The sequence below is a fragment of the Vulpes vulpes genome, chromosome 11 (assembly GCF_048418805.1).
Source record: "Vulpes vulpes isolate BD-2025 chromosome 11, VulVul3, whole genome shotgun sequence".
In the NCBI taxonomy this organism is placed as follows: domain Eukaryota; kingdom Metazoa; phylum Chordata; class Mammalia; order Carnivora; family Canidae; genus Vulpes; species Vulpes vulpes.
In genome coordinates this window covers 18436360-18461721 of record NC_132790.1, presented here as the reverse complement: position 1 = coordinate 18461721, position 25362 = coordinate 18436360, and the positions used below count along the sequence as shown (strand labels likewise).

At 49.7% G+C, this 25362-nt stretch overlaps 1 protein-coding gene across 13 annotated transcripts in view; it reads left to right on the top strand.

Annotated features, from left to right (window-relative positions):
* PPFIBP2 (PPFIA binding protein 2) overlaps positions 1 to 24906 on the top strand; it is a 147980-nt gene extending 123074 nt beyond the window's left edge. For 5 of the 13 annotated variants that reach the window (XM_026008332.2, XM_072725707.1, XM_072725708.1 and 2 more), the window contains 16 exons: positions 613 to 680; positions 2255 to 2312; positions 3229 to 3270; positions 6712 to 6850; positions 8053 to 8085; positions 8479 to 8620; positions 9252 to 9380; positions 16138 to 16288; positions 16588 to 16699; positions 16908 to 16996; positions 17295 to 17417; positions 18622 to 18747; positions 19429 to 19617; positions 20764 to 20940; positions 23073 to 23138; positions 24453 to 24906. In XM_026008332.2, coding sequence (XP_025864117.2) covers positions 613 to 680; positions 2255 to 2312; positions 3229 to 3270; positions 6712 to 6850; positions 8053 to 8085; positions 8479 to 8620; positions 9252 to 9380; positions 16138 to 16288; positions 16588 to 16699; positions 16908 to 16996; positions 17295 to 17417; positions 18622 to 18747; positions 19429 to 19617; positions 20764 to 20940; positions 23073 to 23138; positions 24453 to 24524 — 1716 coding nt within the window. In that variant the 3' untranslated portion in view covers positions 24525 to 24906. Of the gene's footprint in view, positions 1 to 612; positions 681 to 2254; positions 2313 to 3228; positions 3271 to 6711; positions 6851 to 8052; positions 8086 to 8478; positions 8621 to 9251; positions 9381 to 16137; positions 16289 to 16587; positions 16700 to 16907; positions 16997 to 17294; positions 17418 to 18621; positions 18748 to 19428; positions 19618 to 20763; positions 21483 to 23072; positions 23139 to 24452 lie in introns of those variants that run through there. The other 8 variants (XM_072725705.1, XM_072725709.1, XM_072725710.1 and 5 more) reach the window with 2 other exon arrangements.
* The last annotated feature ends 456 nt before the right edge of the window (positions 24907 to 25362 follow it).

The window sequence follows — 25362 nt, the reverse complement described above, 5'->3', positions numbered from 1 at the left end:
CATTTCTCAAATGTTCTCCCCTCTGAAGCCCTCTTCTGAACTATCCTTCCCTCCCCTGTATCTCTATACTGCATTATAGGTATCAGTACCATAAGGACGTCTATACTGATCGTTTATCCTAATTGTCTGCCTGTCTGGTGTAGGGAGCACTTAGCCTACACAGCACAGGGCCCGGCAGGCAGGAGATGTTGCCCATGTTTGTTAAGTGAATATATCAATTATAGTGTTTCTCACTGTAAGCAAATGAAATCGACTCTGGCTAACCTACACCAAGAAGGCATGTTTTTGAAAGGGTGTGTGGTGGCTTCCTGAATGAAAGAAAAAGCTGAACAGCCTGGCTCAGAAAGGGCAGGAGAAACAGGATTCCCCGGGGGTTCAGGTGTCAGGCCTCTACTGCAGGGTTATGGATACAGGTCTGGGGAGCAGAGGCAGGTCGGCCCAGGTTTCCAATACTCCTTTCTCCTTGGCATCTTGAAAGAGCAAGGCACCCATACTGACACAGCCATCCTGGCTGTACCTAGAGGAGGAAGTGGAACTCCTCAAGGAGAAAGGATGGTAGGAAGTCTCCAGATAGTAACTGTCCCCTACAGTGACTTCTGTTTTTTGGTGCAGATGCCTCCAAGATGTAGCTCTCCCACCATGGGGCCACCTCCACTACCGCAGAAATCACTGGAAACCAGGTAGGAGTCCTGATCATTTCCTTGGAGCTGTGCCCTCAGGCCCCTCTTAGGGCCCCTGCATGGACTGGCCATGCATAGTGAGCACAGCCACATGTCTAGGCACACCTAACCTTCCACTGAGCAGCACTCCAGACCCTGGCAGTGGCCACAGTGTAGCCCTGGCTACGGAGCAGTCACAAACCATGCCTTCCTCCCCTGGCCACAGAAAAGACTTCCCTTCCCATGGGCTAAGGGTCTGGGCCATTGCCACTGAGAGTAGACCTGACCAGGGCTTGGAGGCTCAAAGGAGAGGTGGCTGTAGGTTGTCTGTGCCCACCAGTGGCTCCTCGGGGCTGGGAGTATGCCATGACATAGGTCTCGTTTTCATCAGCTCTTCTTGAGAGTCCTTCCTGCTCTCAAGATCCCTAGAGCCCTGTGACAGTCCAGGCTTCCCAGGGAGAGCCATTTCTCCTACAGGGAGGTTGATTAATTGCTTTGGGGAAGCAATTATAACGGGCTGGCCCGTAGGATCACCTGGCTGCCACCTGTCTGGTTCCCTCTAGCTTCCTATGTCAATAATTTAGAATACACTTCCAAGTTGGGCCCCATGTAATGGAGACATAGAGGCTCCACTGCCAAGAGCAGGCTGTCTTTCAGTGAGGGTATCTGGGGAAATTGGCCATAAGTATGATGGAAGCTTCCCCAGAATGGCGCTAAGAGTCCAGAACTTACATGCTCAGGACCCCACTTTCTAGAGAGCCACTGTTTCCCTCAGCCTTTAGCCCTAGAGAAAAACTGTCAGTGTCAAAGACAGCAACTGACCAGTAGGTTTTGCACAATAAGAAATTCAGTTTATGAGTTCACTCAGGAGGAAGTCACCACTGACTAACTCACACTGACCAGGCTCATAGGAGACCAATGTGCCAAGAGATTCTGCTTTACTCACATGAACTGAGAAATAACACTGCCAGGGAGACTTGTCACAAAGTAACCCTTATGACCACTGGTGGCATTGCCTCTTCTCTATACAATTGGTGCCCTTCTCTGCAAAATAATCTCTGAAAAAGCAAATTCCTCTGAACAGACTAGTGAGGGTATATGGAGCTGAAGCAAAGGGTTGGAAGATCCAGCAGGTGATGTTCTGGAGCTGTGCCTGGCTGATGTGCTCATTTTCACTCTCATGTGGCACAGCTCCTTCCTCCCTGGATTCTGTCTTAGATTCACGGACAAGGCAGTGTTGGCACCTTTCCTGTCTTTTGACTCCACAGAGCCTTCTTTTATGACTACATAACAATTAGCTCCCATTAATGTAACAGAATTGAGTGTATTCTAGACTTTCAGGGAATGTCAAGGTCCTTTGATTTGGATTTAAGTGATGCCCTCATGCCCTCAGCAATATGTTATCTGACCAGGCTATCCCCGGGATGGGCCAGTCTCCTATGTAGTGATTGTGATGAGAGGATGGTTTTTCCCTGACCTTCATCCTAAACTCACTTAACAGACAACTGGTAAACTGGACAACTCGGAATGTCCTGTGCGCAAATGACACACCTGCTCTAGTAACTGTTTGTTAACTTTCTTTTGTGTTTTTCCAGAGCTCAGAAAAAACTCTCCTGTAGTCTAGAAGACCTGAGAAGTGAATCTGTGGACAAGGTCAGCCTCTTGGTCTCTCCATAAAGACTTCTGACTTACTTACCCAGCAGTTCTGTGACAGACAGGTCCCCCCCTATAGAGGGCTTTCTATAGCTGCCGGGGGGCAGGAATTACATGAACATTTTGAGAAAACCAATCAGATATGGCCCGAGGCATTGTAGAGGCAGGGCAGGGGCAGGAAATGCTACCTGGAGTTGACAGAGAAGATGTAGAAGTGGGCACAGGCAGGCTTTGGGATATGGCACGGGGAGTAGGAGAATGTAAATTCAGAGCCATGAGTCAGATCAAACCCTGGTCTTGAATCCTGGCCTTATATCTCCAGAGCCACTCTGGGAGCATTGCGGAGATTTTGAATGAAGAGATAATGTGGATAAAGTTGATGAATTATGAGATAATTTAGGAGATTAGAGAGGAAGCTTTTTTAAGAGCCTAGAAAGATGTGAGGAGGGCTCTGTGACCCCTTATTTGAGAGCGACCCTTGACCACGTGGGTAACCCCAGTGCTAGAGGGGTAGGTGACAAGGTCCCTGGAGATGAGGGCTCCTTCCCTGACAGAGCACCTTTATGGACACCTGCCGCATGCAACCCTTGGTCTGAGCGGCGAACCAGCGCTGGTAATTACAAAGGAAACCAATGAAGGCTGGAGCTGGCAGGAGCCACAGGGCCCATTCGGTGGCTCTGCCCTGTGATCCGGTGCCTCTGGCTCTCTGGTCGCTGGCAGCTGCCCAGAACATCTGTCCATGGATTGGACAGGGATCTCTGTTCCTTCCATGGATAGTGATTACCTGACGAAGATGGGGAGGGAGGGAATGAGCCTTGCAGCCGTAAGCAGGCAGGTGGTCCTAGGTGGTTGTTTGCGACTAATACGGGTCTCTCTCTCTCTCCACGCGATTGAAATCCTTCTTGCCCCTGCGTAGTGTGTCAACGGGAACCAGATCTCCCCAGTGGTAGAACCCAAGGTATGGAAACTGCACGTCCCTCTCCTGCATTTCTGGTCGCATGTCTGCTGGAGTCTTTTCCCCAAGCAGGTTATAGCTTTGGCAACTGTAAAATCATTCATTAACGGGATAGGAGTGCGGGAGGAAAGACAAAGCTTCCTCTCCCATTTTCTGCTTATGCACACCCCTCTGTGTGGCGTGACTTCACCCCATTGTGGGGTAGGATTTATTATTGTCTCCTCCATTTTACAGGCTCAGAAAAACTCAGCTTTAACAAGGCATTGCCGATCTGACTGCCGGGAAGGGGGATGCTAGGGTTTCCACCCACAGCCAGAGGGCCGCGACAGCTCCCATCCTTTCTGTGCTGATGTCGTGGTTAAACACGGGGGCGCGCTCAGCCACGGATGCAAGAATCTTTCCGTGGCAGCCCCTCACGTTGGTGTCTGGCCCTTGCTTCTGTGACCGAGGGCTCACTACCTCATAAGACTATACTCTTTCCCAGCTCTATTAGACGCACCTGCTGGACTTCCCTAGAGTGTACACCCGCCAATCCCGGCTCTCCCTTTGGAGCCCCTGGAATGCACCCGTCTCCCCTGCTCTGACAGCTCCAGAATCTGAGTTCCTCAGGCCCTCTCTGAGTGGCACATCCTCTTCTCCTGTGCGCAGATCACAAGGCTTTAAAGATCCTATTCGGTCTCTTGAGGGTCAGCACCGGTTTCTCTAACTGGTGCCCTGGACCACCCTGGAGCACCATATTCTAGATAGGGTCTGATGGGTGCCTTCCTTGACCTAGGGCCTGCTCTGGTAGTTACTGCTGTGACTCCAGGCCCCGGGGCACAGGATCATTTTTGTGCTGTGCTGGTATGCTCGGCCCGAGGCAGGAATCCTTCCCTATTGAGAAACAATAAAACAGGTTCTCGAGGCTAAAGGGGTAGAGCTTCGCCTGAGCCCATCCGATACAAAACCCATATTCTTGCCACTCTGGTGCGCTGCCTCTCCACTCCAATGTAAGGCAGCTGGGATTTCCGTTCCCCCACAACCACAACTTATTCTTCTGTTCCTTGTGTGTCCTCTTCTGACCTTGACCTTCTCCAGCAGTGAATCCTTTCTTCCCAGCTGTCCTTGGCTGAACAGAGCTGAGAATCCTTTCTGTTGCCTTCTGATTCCTTTTGTAGTCTTTCTTATAGGTCTGGGCCACCCATGCTTGGCTTCAATTCTGCCTCTTTCCCTCTCAGATCCTCAGCGAGCACCCGGGGCAGCCCACGTCGGCAGCCTCTGCCCTGTCTAACGGGGGATGCGTGTGATGATGCAACCAGAAATCTGGTTTTGAGAGCCCTTCCCTACTCCCCTAATTCCTACATGATGGGGATCCTGGAGTCTTAGTTCCTTAAGCCTTTTTGAACATTGCCTTGCCCACAGGCCATGCTCCCAGCTCTGACTGTGCATCAGAGTAATCTGAAATGCCTGTTAAAAATACGGACACTCAGGGTACCTGGTGGCTCAGTGGTTGAGCATCTGCCTTTGGCTCAGCTCGGGTTGTGATCCCAGGGTCCTGGAGTCAAATTCTGCATCAGGCTTCCCTCAGGGACACTGCTTCTCCTCTGCCTATGTCTCTGCCTCTCTCTGTGTCTAATAATAATAATAATAATAATAATAAATAATAAATACATACACTCAGGGTGCACTCCCAGAAGGGGCTTCACGGGACCAGGTGCATCTGAAGGCTCTGTCTTTACGAGTGTCCTGGGTGACTATGGAGCAGCTGGCGCAAGGACCGGCATTTGCACACTGTTGGTCTAACCAGGTCCAATCTCTCCCTCATGGGTCATCATGAATTTAAAAATCACTCAGGCTCCCTATCTTGAGGTTCTGATTATTGCTACTTCCCCAGCCAGTTCTTTCAGGCTTCCTTGGAGATTTCGTCTACTTTTTTTTTTTTTTCCATGTCTCTCCTTTCTGAGCTTATTTATAGGGGTTAGTAGCCCACGTTCAGTGAAGGAATTGGATTTCAAATAATTTCTAGGACATGTGTTTGTAAGCACACTGAATTCAGAAATTCACTGGATTACTTACTTGGCTTTTACCTAAATGAAAAGATGTGTCAGTCATTAAACTCTCCATTACTTTTCTGACTTGTCCATTTTGAAATCAGAGCTTTTGTATGACTTTTCTTCTGGGCCCAATCAAGTCATCCACAGATGATTTCCTTGGTAATGTGGCTTCATTTTCTTTTTTTACTCAAATTCATTCCACTGGGTTTCCCCTAGGTTCGTGGGTTTAAGGACCATTGTGTCCTTTGTCTTAAAAAAAAAAAAAAGTCCAATATGGTTAACATACAGTGTTATATTAGTTTCAGGTGTACAATGTAGTGATTCAGTAATTGTGTACATTACTCATCGCTCCTTGTGATAAGTGTCTTCCTAATCCCCATCACCTGTTTCCCCCTTCCCCTCACCCACCTTCCCTCTGGTGACCACCAGTTTGTGCTCTAGAGTTGAGTCTGTTTTTTAGTTGGTCTCTTTTTCACTTTGTTCATTTGTTTTATTTCTTAAATTCCACATATGAGTGAAATCATATGGTATTTGTTTTTCTCTGACTGCATTATGTCCATCTTACACCAAATAAGTGCAATTCTTTTCCCTTTACATTATCTTGTTTTTCGGGGCACCCTTTCTATAGCCAAGGTGTGTGCACACTGGGGCTGAACCTCATACGTGGCCTGTTTTCTCTTGTCATGTCCCGAGTGAGTGTGTACCTTCTTGCTTTGCCTTAACCTGGTAGTTTTCAAAATAACTGTTATTAGAATACATAAATATAATTTGTATATGATGTATATTATAAATACATATAATAAAGCAACAGATATACCCTTTACTAGAATTTGGGTTTGTTAATTCAAAACATTCAACAGGCAACTCATAGCTGTTAGTTCGCTGAGTTTCCAAGCAGCAGGCCAAATGGCAAAGGGTCCCCTTTGCAAGACACTTCTACTTCCCATTTAGAGTCAGTTGTAAGGATCCCTGGGTGGTGCAGCGGTTTGGTGCCTGCCTTTGGCCCAGGGCGCGATCCTGGAGACCCGGGATCGAATCCCACGTCGGGCTCCCCGTGCATGGAGCCTGCTTCTCCCTCTGCCTGTGTCTCTGCCTCTCTCTCTCTCTCTCTCTGTGTGACTATCATAAATAAATAAAAATTAAAAAAAAAAAATAGAGTCAGTTGTAGTCAGCCCTGGGTTTGGGCCTGACTCTGTCCCTGTCTCCTTGCGTGGACCTTGGGCAAGTCTCATTCTCAGAACTCTGGTCCCTTTGCCTGGACTAAATGATCTTTGAAAGGCCTTTGAGTTGGCCTAAGTGAAAAATGGCTCTTAGAAAACTGAGTTGTCCCTGCATCCGAAGATTTCCTACCTGGGTTTGCATTTGAGGCTGATAAGTTGCTGCAACACGTCTCCTTCTCTCCTTCCAATAGGACAGCCCTTTCCTGGTGGAGCACAAATACCCCACGTTACCTGGGAAGCTTTCTGGAGCCACGCCCAATGGAGAGGCTGCCAGGTCCACTCCCACTGCCTCCCAGCCGGACCCTGCAGGGAGCAGCCTGCTGAGGCTGAGTGAGTATCCAGGCCTCTGGGCCGGAGGCCCCTGGGCGGTGGCCTTGGCACTTTCAGTTATTGTTATTGCAAAGGTCTTTGCCCCGACTGCCGTGGCCCATGGTTGGAGGATGGTGAGGGTGGGTGGACGGGACAAGTCGTCCCTCTGGGTGGCCTCACTTGCAAAGACCATGGCTCCCTTTCTGGGTACATTGTTTCCTTTGGTAAGCCCTAGAGAGTGCCAGAAACCCAGGCTATGAGCCCGCCCTTTCTTTCTGCAATCACTCCACCCCCATTTGCCCTCTTCCTGCCCTCCTCCCCTGGCCCTTCCTGTCTTTCCCTTCATTCCTCTGTTCTCTCCCTCTTAGTTCCCCCTCCCCCCACAGCATCCCTCCTGTCCCTCCCTCCCTCCTCCTCTGTCATCCTGATCTTCTCTCTCCTGTCTCTGCCTTCCTCTTGCAGCATCCCTATTACCAGTAGGATGATATTATGTGCTCTTCCCAGGGAGAGTGTTTCCTTAGGGAAATGGAGTGGCCAGTGGGCAAGGATGTCCATCCACAGGTACCCTTTTGGTGCTTAGGGCCTGGGATCATGGAGATCTTTGCTGCTTTTCATGCAGAGTAGGCCATATTTCCTCAAGAACAGCAGATCAGTGGAGCCTAGGAGGGAACGTTCTGGTCCCTGCAGAGCTCTCCCTACCCTCCTCCTCATCCTTGGTAGTTCCCTGAGCCAGCCCATGTGTTGGCTTCTGCCCTTGGCCAGTTCTGCCTCTGGCTGCAGGAACTCCAGATAAGCTCTTGAATGCATCTGTTCTAGTAACACTGAGACTCTGCACTTGCAACTGCTTCAGACCATTCTAGTCTGATGTGAGGGAACCCTGGCAGCCACACAAGAGCTGCATGTGGCCGGGTATATGAGCCCCTGTTGCTCTCCCTCCCTCTTCCTACGTGTGTATGGACACCTCAGACTGCCAGGAAGTGGCCCCAGGAGTATTTGGTCCCCTCACAGGAGGCCTTCTCTCACTGCACTGACCCTATGGGCCAAGTTCACTCACTGTTCCCCCCCTTCTTTTCTTATGGGATTATTTTTCTTTCTGTTTGAGTTTTTCTCTCTTGCTCGATGACTCTTTTGTTTATTTCTTTGCTTCCCTATAACTCTGTTGGGCTGGACTTTGGCCTCTCTTGCTTCTTCATGTGGCTTCTCTGCTTCTTGATTGGCTGGAGATCGTGGCCGGAGTGTCAGTGCCCCCGTATTAGGTACTGTACCCTTCCAGGTGAGGTGGAGAGTGAGATGCCCATGTTTCCCGACCCTTACACCCTCCCCTTCCAGAACGTTCAGCCAAGTCCTCCTTCTGCCTGCATTCCTGCATCTCCCTTGGGGAAAGGAGGAAGCTCCATGTTGGAGTTCCCTGCAAGTACTTGGACCCCCTAGCCTTCAGCACTTGAAGACATTAGCTCACCCAAATTTGAAACCTTAACCTGTCCAGTCCTCAGAGAGAGAACCTAGAGTGTACCTGAGCCCCCTGCTGGTCTCTGAGTTGGAGGTGTAAAGTTCTGCCCCCTGAAGGATGGCCCTGGCCTGGGGAGGAGGTTGCCCAAGGTCATGTTCCTTCCTGTCCTTCACACCCCATTCCATTCTTTCCATCTCAGGAGACACAGAAAGTGGTTGGGACGACACTGCCGTGGTCAACGACCTGTCCTCCACGTCATCGGGCACTGACTCAAGCCCCCAGTCTCCCCTAACGCCAGATGGTAAACGGAGCCCCAAAGGCATCAGGAAGTTCTGGGGAAAGTAAGTTGGTGGTGGTGATCCTAATTACATCACTTAAAATTAAGATTCTTCTTGAATGGGCAAAGGACTACAATAGCCTCCTGTTTAATTTGATGTTGGAACAGCAGTAGAAACAGAATGGCTATTGGAAGAATTTGAGCTCTCTTTGAGGGGCCAGAGGAGGAGAACATTAAATGTAGCAGATGCCTTCCCTGCCCTGCATTCCAGGCACCCATCCTTCCCATGAACCCCAAGCACATTCTCTGCAGCTTACACCACATGGACTTTGGGAGAGACACACGGATGAGAGCAATTTCTTCCTGCTGAGGGGTCAGTCTGTGTCTGAGGAAGGACTTGCTGACCCCACTGACTCAGGGTGTGAAATGTGGTAGAAAAGGGCCACCTACCAGGCATCACTCCTCACTTGGACCCCTCAGGCTGTGCCCCAAATCCCAGAGGCAGAATGAGAATTGAGGCTTGGGTCTGGGGAGCCGTCATGGGCCATGATACTTGACCTCTGCGGAGGCCCTGGGCGGCAGTGCCATGGAGAGTCAGGGTCCAGCTGGTGTGGCCCTGCATAGGGGGGTAGTACACTGCCTACATGCTCCCAGGCCTGCCCCCTGACGGTCTCCATGGACTCCTCTCCACACAGAATCCGAAGAACTCAGTCCGGGAACTTCAACACTGATGCCCCGGGGATGGCAGAGTTTCGACGAGGTGGGCTCCGGGCCACTGCAGGGCCTAGGCTCTCTAGGACCAGAGACTCCAAAGGCCAGAAAAGGTAAGGCTCCCTCCAGTCCATCCACAGAAAACCATGAGATCTTGGCCAGGGGGCTGAACGCTCCAGAGATGGGAGGCAGGAGTCCTAGTGCAGAGCTGCTCCCCCTTTTCCTACATAGCACGAGGGGACATTGCTCATGCTTTGCAGGCACACGGAAATAAAGTCAAGAGGCTTCCTACAAGCCAACGTGGGGGGTGAGCCTTCTGGCCTCCCCAAGGACCTCAGTGGCTCTGCACAGGTGTAATTCATTCTCAGCAGTGCGTCTGTGCACTGAGTTGAGAAGCTCTGGTGCAGCCATGAATGGCACAGATTCTGGAATCATAGACCTGAGTTGCAGTGTCCACTCAACCAATTCCTAGCACCGAGCCTTAACCATGTTCTATAACCTCTCTGATGCCTCAGTCTCCTCATATGAGGATTGCACGTGCTACTGCCCATCTAAGCCAAGCATCAGCAGTCTGCAATTCACTGGTGATCTTCCTCTAGTAGATGTGAGGAAGGGCTTTGTCCCCCCAACTGCACAGACCTCCACAAAGGCTGTTGGCTGAGAAGGGCCATGTTGCTATTATCTCTCCTAAGACAAGGCACCACACTTTGCTGAAGGGTGTTGGCGAAAAGGGGTTGTAGATGGTGTGTGCCCTGGAACCACAATGGAAACTTTGGCATGAGTCTCCCATCACGCCCATATAAAAAAGCAAGAAAAGGAGTTAAATTTTTCCTGGCCTGCCCTGACTGCACTGGTAGATGCCTTCCAGTTACTGGCTCTGCCCCCTGTCCTTGGGCCACCCTATTCTGCGAAAGTGTGCCTCTCTCAGGCCTGCCCAGGTGCAACTTTACTCTTTTGTTTTAGGAAAATCACTTTATGGTAGAAAATCACTTTATGGTAGAAAAAAAAAAAAAGGAAAATCACTTTCTATATCCTCTGATCCCCTGTTCCCATAAGACAATTTCAACAAAATATTATCTCCAGTAATTATCTCCTGAAGTCTGAGTTGCTCAGCCAAGATCAGACGTCTGGGTGCTTTCCTCAGGATTGGATTATGACATTTTAAATCTAACCAAACAGTGAAAAGTAACGTTTAACTCCTATTTCATTCCTCTGAGATTGCCATACACCTGTGCCAAATGCAGGTAGTGAATAAGATGGGCACAACTGAAATGTCAGTTCTCAGAAACAATCCAGTCTAGGTCCCAGTGATGAGAGGAGAAGGTATCCTGAAAGTATCCTATTGTTCCCAGACCTGCACCTCTAAGAAAGGGAACCCACAGATGCACACTACCCTTCCCCACCCTGCCACCCCAGGTTTCTAGGCTTTCCAGGTGTGCTTGGGCGTGAGACATGCGGCCTCTCTAGATCCACTTGCACTCTGATAGATGTCCCCAGATGTATCCTCCAAGTGCCATGCAGAGAGATGTGGGATATGTAGACTTCTGTACTTGCTCTCTCAGGATCAAGGCATTGGTGTTACAAATGTAAATGGTCGGTAAATCTAAGGACATGGTCTGAGAAGGCAGAGACCAATCCAGAGCCATGAAAAAGTGAGCCAAAGAAAGCTTGTATATTCCATAAGAGCCTTCTAACTTATTAGCAATTTTTAAATTTAGACTTAATTGTTTCTGATTTTTCAGAGATGAAAAAAATCTACAGTAAGCTTGCATGATGAACATTAGCTCCAATTCTGACCATTTCTTTAGGATTGATTCACTGGCAGGGGTAGAAGAACTTTCTCTCAGACCCTTTGGCATTTTTCCTTAGTGCGTGTTTAGGGGACCCGTGTACCCTCTGCCAGCCATTTTGGGATGGGGTAACCAAAGTCAGGAACTTTCTCTGCTGAAGGAGAAACTGCATTTCCAGCCACAGGGCTGCTTTGATGTCTTTGTGGTTTGTTAACCATATCAAGGATGAGGAAGGGGAAGGGAAAGAAGTCCTGAGGAGACTGTTGCATTTATCCCAGCAGTGCTTGTGGTAAGGCCATGTATTCGCTGGTAGAGAAGAAAGGCCTCTATTGTTCATAAGCAGAAATTTGATATAAACTGACGTCCTCTGGTATTTACAGATGTTTAGGGATAGCCTTACAAAGTATCATCACCAATATCACTATAAAAGTACTTGGTTACGGAAAGTCTCCAGCCCTAGTCTCTTTTTTTCTAATGAAATATTTCTTTTGGGGACGCCTGGGTGGCTCAGTGGTGGAGTGTCTGCCTTTGGCTCAGATTGTGATCCCAGAGTCCCAGGATCAAGTCCCACATCAGGCTCCCTGCATGGAGCCTGCCTCTCCCTCTGCCTGTGTCTCTGCCTCTCTCTGTGTGTGTCTCCCATGAATAAATAAGTAAAATTTAAAAAAAAAGAAAACATTTCTTTTTAAAATAATATTTGATAATGACATTTCATAGGACTCCTCTCCAAGGTTATAGAAGAATGAATTTTATTGTCTTTTTTTCCTCTGGTTTTACTGATGTACATTCCAGTCAGCACTGCTCTACAGAGTGCCTGTCACACCCACAAAAAAAATTACATTTTGTTGTTAATTTGCTTTGCAGATGTTTGTCATTTTACTTTTTATGAATTGTCTGCATTTTTTGCCATTTTTTGCTAATGTCTGTCTACAGATTCCTATCTGGTCTCTATAGAGTAAGACATGAAGCTATGTCTAATATTTGTGATAAATTCTTTTTTTAGGCCTGCTGCAGAATTTTACTTTATTCTGAGACACTTTGACTTATGGAATTTTATGTTTATGTATAATGAGGTTCATGAACTTCTCCTTTGTGGTTTCGTTCATGTTAAATTTTTTTGATGATTTAAAGAAAAAAAACTGTTTGAATCCTCTATTTGGGGATTTATTTTGGTACATGGTGAGAGGTGTTTTTATCTTTCCAAAAATAAAGCAGTGTATAATGTTGAAGTCAGGCAGAGTTGATCACATGGCTGCATCTTATTTTTGTGCAAGGATTTTCCAAGTTGGCCTCCTGAGTCTTCCTGCCCTTTGGGATTGTAGCTCTACGAAGGTCTCCCATCAGACTATTTTATTGCCTTTCTCCTGTATTCTTGGCATCAGGTTTATCCTGAATGTGAGAAAGTCTAAGCTTCAAGCTCCTTTACTCACACCCGAATGTCTTCTAGGATCTAGAGAGAGTCCAATCAATGTGCTGACAAAGCCGTGTGTTTTGCAAAACTTTCCTAAGTAAGGTATTTTAACACAACCAGTTTTTGACTGCTGACTCTTTACTCCTACCTTCCCTTGGCCTACCTACATGGCCTTCTGTCAGATGACATAAGAGCAGTATGGGGATATTTGGGGGATCTGGCTAAGGGGGAAGTTGAGTTTGGGGTATCCATTTAGTCTGGATTTATTGGGCTACGCATATGTGGTTTGCAGTCACTTCATGTTTAGTTGACTAGCTGTTCTGTGTAAAAATGGCTTCCAGGATTCCTGATACCTCCCAGTGTGCCTATTTGCCCAGCACTCTGATACAGAGATACAAAATTGGAGATCATGTCCTAGTATCAACGTGTCCTTCGGCACTCAGTATCAGAAGTATGGGATAGCGGAAAAGAAACATTTCAAATGTATAAAACCAGAAGCTATTCTGTGAAAACTTCTTCCACTTATTAGATCAGGCAAGGGATTTGGTTCTCTTGGATGCTTAGTCAAAACAGAACTTCTCTCTAGTCAGAAACACACTAATGAAGTCTATACAATTATAAATGCACCATATGTTCTCTCTCTCTTTTTTTTTTAATTTTTTTAAAATTTTTATTTATTTATGATAGTCACAGAGAGAGAGAGAGAGAGAGGCAGAGGGAGAAGCAGGCTCCATGCACCGGGAGCCTGATGTGGGATTCAATCCCAGGTCTTCAGGATCGCGCCCTGGGCCAAAGGCAGGCGCCAAACCGCTGCACCACCCAGGGATCCCTGTTCTCTCTCTTTCATGGGGATGGCTATCTGATAATCTGTTACGTCATTTTAACTGCAATTTGGAAAGATGTTTTGGAACATGTCAGTAAAGCAAGTGGTTTGGCTGTGTCTGAAACGTACCTTCTCTGTCCTCTCTAAATTACTTAATTGCATGTTCAGCTATAGCCCTGGGAGACCCTAGAACTGCGAGCAACTCATGGGGGCAAGGGGGTGGAAAAGCAGGATCTGCCACTATAGGAACAACGAAGGTGTAGGAGGGTGGAGACAATTTATAAAGAAGGACATGGGAATTCTGTTGAAGATGAGCACCAGAGCTCTAGAAGGTGTACACGACCAAGGTTTTTATTTTATTTTATTTTATTTTATTTTATTTATTTTTTTATTATTTATTTATTTACTATTTATTTATTTATTTATTTATTTATTTATTTATTTATTTATGAGAGGCACACACAGAGAGAGAGGCAGAGACAGAGGCAGAGGGAGAAGCAGGCCACATGCAGGGAGCCCGACGCGGGACTCAAGCCCGGGACTCCAGGATCAGGCCCTGGGCTGACGGTGGCACTAAACCACTGAGCCACCTGGGCTGCTCAGGACCAAGGTTTTTAAATGATCTCAAAAACATGTTTGTCCTTCAGAACTGAAATCTCCTATATATTGAATATTTATTTTTACCAATTTCCAGAAATAAGAAAATGAGTGAAATAACAAACTAATAGAATGTGAAGTAAAAATGATAAAATGAACTTCTAAAATTGAAAGTATTCTGGCATTAAGATTAGACAAACCGGGGCACATGGTGGCCTAGTCAGTTAAGCATCTGCCTTCCGCTCAGGGCAGGCATCAGGCTTGCTGCTCAGTGGGGAGCCTGCTTTTCCTTCTTCCTCTGTTTCCCCCTCCCCGCTCGCTCGTGCTCTCTATCTCAAATAAATAATCTTAAGTTTATTATGGTCTTTTTTTTTTTTAAACTCTATGAAACAAACTGAGGGTTGCTGGAAGGGAGGTGGGTGGGGGGATGGGGTAACTGAGTGATGGGCACAAAGGAAGGCACTTGATGGAATGCACCCTGGGTATTATATGCAACTGATGAATCACTAAACTTTACCTCTGAAACCAATAATATGCTATATGTTAATTGGCTTTTTTAAAATAATATGCTATATGTTAATTGGCTTTTTTAAAAACTAGTATCTCAACAAAAAACAAATTCCAGATCATACCAAAAGCAGTAACTCATTAAACGCAAAAGATACATTCCAAATATAGTGAATTAAGTTCCTGGATTATTGTTCATATAGAGTGAATCCTGTGAAAACACTGGAAAAAGCTGAAAATTTCTTGATTTTACATAATATAATACATCGACAAAGATAACAAACTTGTAATAGGAATTAATAAAAATATTTCTATATTTCGTGATTTTTTTTTTCAGTTTAATTAAATGTGTAACCTTTTGTGATTTCTCATCCTAAATGAATATTTGTTCGTAATTCCATATTCAAATTTTGTACTTTTCTGGAAGAAGGCCCCCTAAATTTTACAAGTTCTAAGTCTCACAAAACCTGGATCCATACCTACTCATAGCTCATTACTCCAAGTGGCCATTATTTACCCCAGGGCATCTAGAATCATGCTTTCTTGTCCTTCTGGTCTTTTAACTCCTTCACCTTAGGAACAACTCAACCAGGCATTCAAAAAAAATTTTTAACGGGCATGTTAGGGGTACTTTCCTGGAAGGAACCTTACAGACTATCTAGTTTTCTACATTCCATAAATCCTGTGGTTTATTTTTCTTCCAAAGAACATAAAGTTGCTTTGTCAACCTCCCCACCTCAGACTCCATGGAGGTTTCCAATGGGCCATTATAGTCACTCTTAAATGAAAAATTGATGTCTTTCAGAACGGATGGCTTTGTAATACCCAGCCATCCTGTCTAGGAACACGATCTAGCTTGTCATTTATTCATGATTTGATGCTGCTCAATGGAGTGTTATAGTCGCCACCTCCCCCTGCACTGCTTCTTATCCCCACACACGCTTACGTAAGACCTAGGCATTGCAGGTGAAAGCAGCTCCTAGACATTTTATAGTTCTGATGGCTATAAACGGGATTTTAAAATTATTTTAACAAAAATGTTAGTATGTGTGCTATTATTAGCTCTACAAGTCCTGCAGCTAGTATATGTGTTTTAGAACTAGCCACCTCACTGAGTTTTCTTAGGTTTTCCAGGCACGCAGGTACATCATCTGAGAAGAGTGGTTGTCTTTTACTTTTACCTTCTAGCCTTCTTTTTCTTTCTTCTTATGCTGGTTGCGCTCTCAGACACGTGTTGTCAGTCCCGATTAAAAATATTCTCTTTATTGACTTTAACGTGAATGTCCCTAGTGTTTCATTAATAAAGTATTAGCTGCTCAGAAGGTTTTCTTTTCTAATGTTAGAGAACTGACCCTCTTTTCCTAGTTTTCTAAGCATTTCCCTAAAAACAGTGTTGATCCATAAAAACCCTGTTGATGACACAGTTATCCTCCTAATGAGGCACGCTTCTGGGCTTGTGGCATGTGTGCCTGAGAAGTGGACTGATGGCACATAAATACAGCCTCCTGAGGACCACAGGACTGGCCCGTGCTCACAGTCCCTGCAGATTCAAAATTCAGACCAGGTGTTATCATAGAAAACTCTAGAGCCCGCTGCAAATGAGTATTGGAACTTTGTATGGCTAGATCCCACGATCAGGATGGTTTAAAACACGGTTCCCTTTTTTTTCTGAGGCTCTGTTATGTCCAGATGCAGCCTCAGGCTCTCCCACTAACAGGGCCATGCTATTTTCCTGCTTCTAGTGATGCCAGTGCCCCTTTTGCCCAGTGGAGCACAGAGCGCGTGTGTGCATGGCTGGAGGACTTCGGGCTGGGTCAGTACGTGATCTTTGCCAGGCAGTGGGTGACTTCTGGCCACACTTTGCTGTCAGCTACCCCTCAGGACATGGAAAAGGTAAAGGCTGAGCCCTGGGAAGGGGGTTCCCATTTCTCCTCAAACCAATGTCTGGGGAGGTGAGGCTCCTACTCCCCAATCCCTTGCCCTTACATGCGCATGCGTACACACACACACACACACACACACACACACACGCACATGTGGGCAGGTGGAGGAGGCGGAGGTTTCCTCTTGTCACTGTAGGTTGATGCCAGGGCCCTCACCCCAAGGTGGACTGTCTCCACCCAGACATGACGCCCTCTGAGGGTCAAGCTGCCGGCTGGATGTCCACATCTGTCTTCATCTTTCAATTCCAGGAGTTAGGAATTAAGCAACCTCTGCACAGGAAGAAGCTGATTTTAGCTGTGAAAGCCATCAACACCAAGCAGGAGGAGAAGTCTGCGCTGCTGGACCACATCTGGGTGACACGTAAGGACGAGCAATATATATGCATGTCACTTGCCTGTGAATGCATGCCTCAAAGACTGTGCTCTCCTTGGGAGAGGCAGCTGGGCAGGTTCCTTATGGGGTATACAGTTGGGCCTTCAAGATGACCATTTGTTGCTTTTTATGCATTTGCATTCTAGTCTCCCATTCTTATGAGCCCGACCACACGTGTTTCTTCTGGTTTCTGTAGGCTGGCTTGATGATATTGGCTTACCGCAGTACAAAGACCAATTTCATGAGTCCAGAGTCGATGGGCGAATGCTGCAGTACCTAACTGTGGTGAGGATTTTCCCTTTCTATGCTTCGGTTGTCCCTACAAGCACACAGCTCAGGTATCCCTGGGGTGCTTATTTTAAACTCGATTCCACCTCTTCCTTCTAGAAGTTAGTATTGTTAGTCACATAAGAGGTCCGAGGTAGCAGAGTATGAACCATCATGCTAAGAAAAGCTGCTGGTGTGTCCATGTGCACCTTCCTGAGATGCGGGAGACTGGTCTGTGTGTGGCCTGTGAAGGAAATGTAGGGATCTTAGCCGCCTTGGAGATTCTGGTTTATCAACCAAAACTTCTCTCTTCCAGAATGATCTCCTCTTCTTAAAAGTCACCAGCCAACTACATCATCTCAGCATCAAATGTGCCATTCACGTGCTACATGTCAACAAGTTCAACCCCCACTGCCTCCACCGGCGGCCAGCTGATGAGGTGAGGGCAGGACAGTACCTATCCTGGTAGCCCTGAGTAGGGACACTTGCAAGATTAGGTGCGAGAAAACAAGAATGACCTCAGCACAGCATGGCTGCCTTTGGAAGCAGGGTGCTTGGAATTCTTTCCTTTGCTAACACTTCATGGTCTGCTAGACACCCCCGTGGCCTGCACTTCATGTCCTACAACAGACACTAGACCTCTAAGCTCCCACCACTCTTGGGGAGACCCGTGCTTGGGGCCAGAGGCAGCAACAAGTCTTTCAAAGCCATCACAAGGATCAAAGATGATGAGCAAGTGGTGCAAAGGAGAAGGGGAAAGCAAAATGGAAAGATGGGGTCAAAGTAGAGGAGGGAAGAGCCCATCAGGAGCCAGACATTTCAGATCTTCCTACTCGTAGATACAACATTAACTGACCTGCAGTGCCACATGCACAGGGGATCGTGATCAGGTTTCACAAGAGAAGAAATAGTGTAGGTAGACACAGCAACATACATTCTGGGGAATGTACAGAGGGGCACTTGGTGGCCCTTGTGTGGAGGGCCACCCTCTACATGGCTTGGAGCTCTTGTAGGCCACCAGAGCTAAAGAGTTGCTGGCCACACCCCTATATTCCTGTTCCTAGGAACTAACTATCAGCCCGCTGTAAGACTAACTCCTCTTCCTGAGGGATTAAAGACTCCTACCTCTACCTGCCGTCTCGTTTTCTCCCTATTCAACAAATAGGTTTTGAATGCCTTCTGTGTGTCAGGCACAGTGCTGAGCATTCTGAAGATTAAGATGCTACTTGGGTGTAAGTGTCTTAATGTGTATTCCCCTGAAACATTTGGCCACACCAGGGACAGCTTTTGTCTATGAAACACTCAACTCGTAAATGATAGCCCTCTTTCGAGTTCTTCTGAATCACTGAATGAATGACTCTGTGCCTTCATTTACTAGTCCCAACCAGAGAATTAATGAGTCTCAGGATTCTGGGATCAGATATTTCAGTGTAGAAGATCTTGTTAGATTCCATGAGAGTTCTATATCTTGGAAACTGGGAAGGCCCCCAGGTGGCTGGGCTGGCTGCCTGACTCTCTGGGCATGAGGGTTGTCTTCTGGTTGGGCATCTGGGGCAGGCTTATTCACAGAGGCTGGCCCCACAGGGAACCACGGGTAGGACCTATGAGACCTAACTTTTTCACTCTCCTTCTCCCTCTCACAGAGTAACCTTTCTCCTTCAGAAGTTGTGCAGTGGTCCAACCACAGGGTGATGGAGTGGTTGCGATCCGTGGACCTGGCGGAGTACGCGCCCAACCTTCGTGGGAGTGGTGTCCATGGAGGCCTCATTGTGAGTGGCTCTTCAGTGTAAACTGGGATATTCAGGAACTTATTTCTTAATGGCTAGACATAAATCCCAATAAAAAAAAAATACCAGTAGCCCTTATGTCAGTTGAAATATCAAAATACTTGATAATTTGCAGTTGGGAATTAATATACTTCATGGAAGCAAGATGATTTCTGGAAGGACTTCCATAACAACAGATCCAGGGGGTTTCAGGACGAATGGGTTGCATGAGTCCGGCCTTAACACAGCCTCTCCACCTGTACCTGGAGAAATGCAGAGGCTGGGGGGAAATGAGTGACTGGCCACTACAGTGTAACTTCGCACTTGCCACAGTATGGTCATGATTGTCACTCAGATCTGTCAAGTGGTAAAGTCAGTGGGGAAATGAAGGGAATACTTATGTGTCCTCCAGAGCAGAGCAGACCCTGGGAGACAGCCTTATCCAAGAAGCCACTGCCCTCTGCAGATCTATAAAAAGGAAGTTGTTGGTGAACAAATGTGTTAGTGTTTACTCAGAGCCAGGCCTTGTGCCAGGTAAACAGAGGGGAGTGATAGGGCAAGTAGATGAGCTTCAGCCCCTGCTCTGGAGACACCCTTCAGCCCATGAGGGCCTATTCCACAGTGTCACCACCTGGAGGTATCTATGGTCATCTCTGGGTGGCTCTGTCTATGCTTTTTTCTTAGATTCTGGAGCCACGCTTCACCGGGGACACCCTAGCTATGCTTCTCAATATTCCACCACAAAAGACGCTCCTCAGACGCCACCTAACCACCAAATTCAATGCCCTGATTGGTCCTGAGGCTGAACAGGAAAAGCGAGAGAAAATGGCCTCACCCGCTTACACACCCCTGACCACCACAGCCAAAGTCCGGGTGAGTCTCCAGGCCCTTTCTGGGGTGCCCCTGGGGGCCTGCCTTCCAGCACTCCTGTTGTACGGCAGTGGGCCCGGTGGCTGGAGCCAACCTAGCAGGGCCCTGCCTCGAGGCTCATGGATGAGGAGGCTTTCCCAGGTCCTGTCCTGAGAGCTTGGTTAGGCCAGTCCCCTGCCGTACCTGAGTCCACGGAAGAGAGGACAGCTTTCTTTACCAAGACACCACATCCAGGAAGCATCTAATCCCAGGCAGCCAGGGCATGTCCTCCGCCCCGGTGCCCCCTGGACTCATCTTGCAAGCAGACGAATTCATGGTTCTGAGTTCCCTCCAGCCAGGCTCATCTGTGTGCCGTAGTGCCACAGGGGTCTCTGTCAGAACTGCCCTGCCAACACGGGGAGTGCCCCTGGTGACAACTGGCTCCTTGCGCTGTGGAGGTGGCCAGTACATAGCTGTCTGGGGTTCCCGAGGTCATACGGGCACCAGCACCACTCACTGGGGCTCCCTGAATCCCACAGAGCCTGTTAGAAGCTGCCTGAGCCGCACTGTCCTCAGACCATGTCCTTCTCTGGCTGCACGCCTGCACGTCCAATCCCTGGAGGCCAGGTTGGCCCTGACCCCAGGGGCACAGCGATGCCTAGGCCGAGCTACAGTTCATGCACAGACCTCCTTTCCCAAGGGAGCAGGACCAGGAGTGTGCCTGGGGGAGGCCAGCAGAGGTAGTACCGTGTGAAGCTAGAGCAAGCAGGAGGGGCCGCCCAGGGCTCTCCATTGTGGCCTCCCCAGGGCGTGAGGCACTGTGAGCAGCTGATGCAGCGGCTACGTCAGGCAGGTCCTCCCCCTTGGCACCCTCTAGAAGTTCCTGCAGCCCCCTCCCACCCCTGGGGAAAGTAGAATGTCACTCCTAGGACAGCAGGGCGTGAGTGTCCCATACACAGTCTTAGAGAAGCAAGATCCTCTCTCCTCACTCGAGATTATTTATCTGTTGGCCTATCCATAGCCAGGAGCTCTATTTTGTTGAGAATTTTTCCAGAAGTAGTTTGCCTCATTCCTTTCCTCCTGGGCCCGCTCTTTGCTATATTGTGAGTCCTGTCAGCCCACTGACCTGATAATCCCCCTTCTCTTAATCTTGTGTTTATTGTGTTTTAGCCAAAGAAACTAGGATTTTCACATTTTGGAAATATAAGAAAAAAGAAATTCGATGAATCGACGGACTACATTTGCCCCATGGAGCCCAGTGACAGTACTGGTGACAGTCACAGGATCTACAGTGGCTACCGGGGCCATAGCCCCCTTGATGCCCCTGAACTGGATGGGCTGGACCAGGTGGGACAGATAAGCTGATGGCCTTGTTACCTGTCCTCTGTGCACCCTGAGAGCTTCACAGTAACACCGCGTGTGTCACCATATAGCTGCACCTCACCCCCCGCACCTGTGCATGCCTCACAGAGAACGTTCCAGCTGCTGCGTACCCCCGGCCAGTCTCTCTTTGAACTCTGGGGGGTGGCCAGGGTATGGAGTTGCTAAGGGGCCGGCTTTGGGGACTGTTGCCAAAGATGGACTCGGGAGGACTTTCACAGAGATGCTTGTGTATTTGTAGTCATTCTTAGTGGCCACCGTCACCACCAGTCCAGCATGAAGCTGGACACGGGTCCAGAGGTCATGGACGATCCCAAGAGGCTCGGCTCTCGGGGCCCCCGGCTGTGCTTCCATCGAGGGGCACCCTCAAATGCCTCAGGCCTGTGGCCGAGATCCAGGGGATGGCGGCAGGGATTTCTGCCTCAGTGACAGCATAACTGTGTTGTGCCTTACCGCGGAGGTGCTTGCTTCTTTCTGGGAATAAAGATGGTATTTATGTAGGAAGCAAACAGTTCTGCTTGTCTTGACCTCGCCAGGGGAACAGAGCTGGGCACGGCTGGAGACAGAGTCCCGTGGGTGGCCCAGCATGATGGCTGGTGGCGCTCAACCGGGCCTTGGCCACATGCACACTCAGCGTTTGCCAAGTGTCATGGACAAGGGGGCGGGGGCCAGGAGGGACCCTCATACCCTATTTGCTCCAGGCTCCATCTCCCTCTGTGGAGCCTTGGGGAACCTTGTGCTCAGTGACTCTAGGGCACATCTGTCACGCAGACCCCAAAGCTGGTGTCCATTTCGGTGGCATGAGCCACCTAGGGGGTAGAGGGGGAGACAAGAAAGCCGCCTTGTGGAAATAGCCTCTGTTCTTTTGTGTGGTTTGTAAGCTTCTCTGCTATTGACCTGGCTGGGCCCCTAACTGCTGCAGGGGTTGGCCTGTTGGCAGAACAGGAACTGCCCTGGCCTCCCGATTTAGAGGCTGGCTAACTGATAATGGCTCTTCCAGATGGGCCTTGTCTGGACGAGGACTGAGGGAGAGACACATCCTGCCAGTCTGGGTTCCTGCTCAGGAGATTCCAGGCTGCCCAGGGCAGGTTTTGGCCCTGCCGGGTCCCCTGGGCCCCATAGGAACTGTCTGGTGGCAGGGGCAGGGCTTGGTGGCCTCATCAAGGGCACTCTAAATCTGTCCCAGATGGAGACAATGCTGAGATTTGCTTCTTAAACTATCAGCAGCCCCAGGGATGGGCGATGACCTCCTGGCCCCGCTGAAGTCCACCGCTGAGAAATGGATGGGCTCTCCAGCTGGCACAGCTGGTGCTTGATCCCAGTGCCCGGGACACTGAATGGCAGGTGCTCCTCAGGGCTGGTAGCTGGGTGTCACTGCTGAGCCCCAGGGTAGGCTCTGTCCCTCATTTCCTACAATGTCCTGCGAAGAGTGTCTCTCTCTGCATGCACCTGTTTGCAAACCCTGCATGGGATTATGTCACTAAACCTCTGTGCAGCCTCAAGCGAGGCCTGTCACCCTTTGTGGGCCTCAATTTTTCCACCTGGAAAATGAGAGATTATACTTTAAGCCCTCGGAGGACGCTTCTAAATCTCCAATGTCTACGTGGGCTTAGGGAAGAGGGAGCGGACCAGCATTACCTGAGGAGTAGGAGGGGAGGCGAGGGAGGCTCCTAGCAGGGAGGAAGCTCTATGAGCATCTCTCTAAGGTTGCCCACCCATACCGGTACTGGGGCATGGGCACGTGGGGTCCTGCTGTCGCTGGGAATGGTCAGTGTATTCAGCATCCTGAGGCCTTCCTCCCCACTGTTTTTTGCTCCTGGAAATAGCTGGAGCGCCAAGCACGTGTGGAAAGGCTGCTTCTGACAGGCCGTGTCTGGCCTTCTCCTGTGCACCCTCCGTGTTGGTGCCAGGGTGGGCCTCGGGATACTGGAAGCTCCGCCCTTCCCCAAGACAGAAACAGCATGTGCTCTGCCCACCTGTCACTCCTCAGGGCCTGGCCCCCGCTCTCACCCACTCCCCCAGGACAGGACTTGCATGCCATCCCTGTGAATCACAAGCTGACTCCATGTGTGCTGACCAGGCTGCTGCCCGTTTTACAGATGGCACCTTCGGAAGGCACCGTGACGCAGATAGGGCTCCTCTCCCAAGACATTCACCGCCTCACGGTAGGATTCTGACCCTCTCTCCACAGTAGACCAGGTGCCAGGGTGACCCCATGAGTCTGGTGTAGTGGTGCCCAAGGCCTGAGATACCCTCCCCCTTCCCCCAGTCCCAAACCTGTGTCATCAGTGCCTCTGCTAGGAATTTGATGAGTGGTGCTGGGCCCTGTGCCCTGAGCTGGAACCAGCTCTGAAGTGGAAAGCCTCCCAGAAGCTTCCATTGGCCTGCTGTGCTGCTGAGCCTTGAGCTAGGCCTTGAGCTGCTAGGGGCAGTGAGAGAGAAGGGTCATGGGCCTTGCCCTGAACCCAGCTGAAGCATGCCAGGTCTCAGTCCTCTCCAGGTTCAGGGCTGCAGAGGAAAGCAAGATGCTTGGCAGTTCTGGGTCACCTGCCTTGTGTAGCCCAGTGCCCGGGCCTCCTCTCTGGCCTGGTGGACACTGCTCCGGCCTCTCTGCCCATGAGACACATGTAGTTTATGCCATGCCTCTGGCCTCATGGGTATCACGGGCACATGGATGCATCTGGTGTGCCTTGTAAGGAGGTGGAATGGTGTCGGTGAAAGAAGCCTCTTTGGAGTAAGGCCTGCATGGTTCAAGCTCCTGCTCTGCCTCTTACTAACTCTGGGACGTCAGGCAAGTCATTCTCTCCCCCAGCCCCGGCTTAGTTATCTGTGAAGTGAAGCTAATAGTAGCCTCCTGGCAAGGCTTACAGACCGACAACAGCCGCCAGTAAAAGACCAGCCACAGAGTAGATTCCCATTATTGAGGCCCTGTACCTTCCGATGCCTATTAGGTCCTTGACGGTCCTTGACGGTCCCACCACTGAGCCCACTGGCTGTAGCATCTGCCCATGTTGTGGCCTGTCACCATCCTTTGCTCACTGATCTCGGCACATTAAGAAGGCTGTAACCAGGACAAGAAAGGACAAGATAGAAGCGTGCGGGGGGGGGGGGGGGGGGGGGGGGGGGGGGACAGTAGACTCCCTGAATGGAAATGGGATCATTTTTATTCAACTGGTTTTTCTTTTTTTCTTGGCTCACCTACTGAAGTGAACGCACCCTACCTTGCCCTCATCACCACTAGTAGGCTTTGGGTGGTCTTCAAATAGCAACTTCACCTCTAAGGAGGCGTGAGCAGTGTATTGCCTTGATCGTGCAGTCTATTCTGGTTTCATCTGTGGGGTCCCTGAAACCCCATGAACTTGGAGGGTGCTGGCGTCAGACGGGACCACACCCAGGGTCCCACTGCTTCCCACTTAGCTGCAGCAGGGCAGCCTTGACCAAAACCCTGTCCCACTGCCCCTTGGGCTGTGTCCTTTCAGACCCTGCTGAGCCAGGACCAGCTGCTGAACGACTCTCGCCTGGCCGCGCCCAGCTCGGAGGACTGGAGATGACTTTCTTCATGGCCGAGAGCCCAGAGAGGCACACGTGGGGGCCCCAAGTCTCGGCGTCAAGGGGGAGCAGGCCCAGCCACCTGCAGGCCCAGACGGGCTGGGAGGACATCCCAGACGTGGTGCTGACGGGAGCGCGTAGAGCGGTGCACAGACGCCGGGAGGTGGCCCCAGGGGCCCTGTGTTTTCAACCGTGCTGTGCTGAGTGACACAGCCTTTTACCTTTTGTACTTTTATACGTGGACTGCACCCCACTTCTGGCGGGGGGGGGGGTGGTGAGACGTCGGCACAGACTCTATGGCTCCTGCTCTTCCTGGTGACATTTGGGAGGTTCTTAGCCAAAGGGGAAGGGCAAGGAGTTCATAAAAGCTCTGCTGGAAGAAAATTCTGGAAAAAAATGTTGGGCAGTCCTGGACCGGCTGCGCGGGCTGCAGGATGGGAGCCCTCCCGGGCTGCGGCCACACAGTAGGCCGAGGGGGCACCTCATTCACAGGACCCTGGCCCGGAGTCGGGTCTGGGTGAGCCCCGGGAAGGAGCAGGGCCCCTCTCCCCTCGGCCCTGACCGTCCGCGTCCTACCCTCCTGTGCACCAGGGTGTCAGGTTGTCAGTGCTGCTGGGCGTCCTCAGTTGGGAGCAGGGGCAGGCACCCCCCGGGCACCCCCACCCTCGCGCGCTGCAACCTGGGCTCCGCAGAGCAGTTGTCTGGTCAAACAGCTCCCCCCAGTGGACGAGCCAATGTTTCCACCACAGCTGGCCAACACACAGCAGCCTGGGGGGGGGTGGTCCCCTACCTCAGGGAGAGGCCCGGTGCCCCAAGCCATACGGACCCTCCCATTCTCCC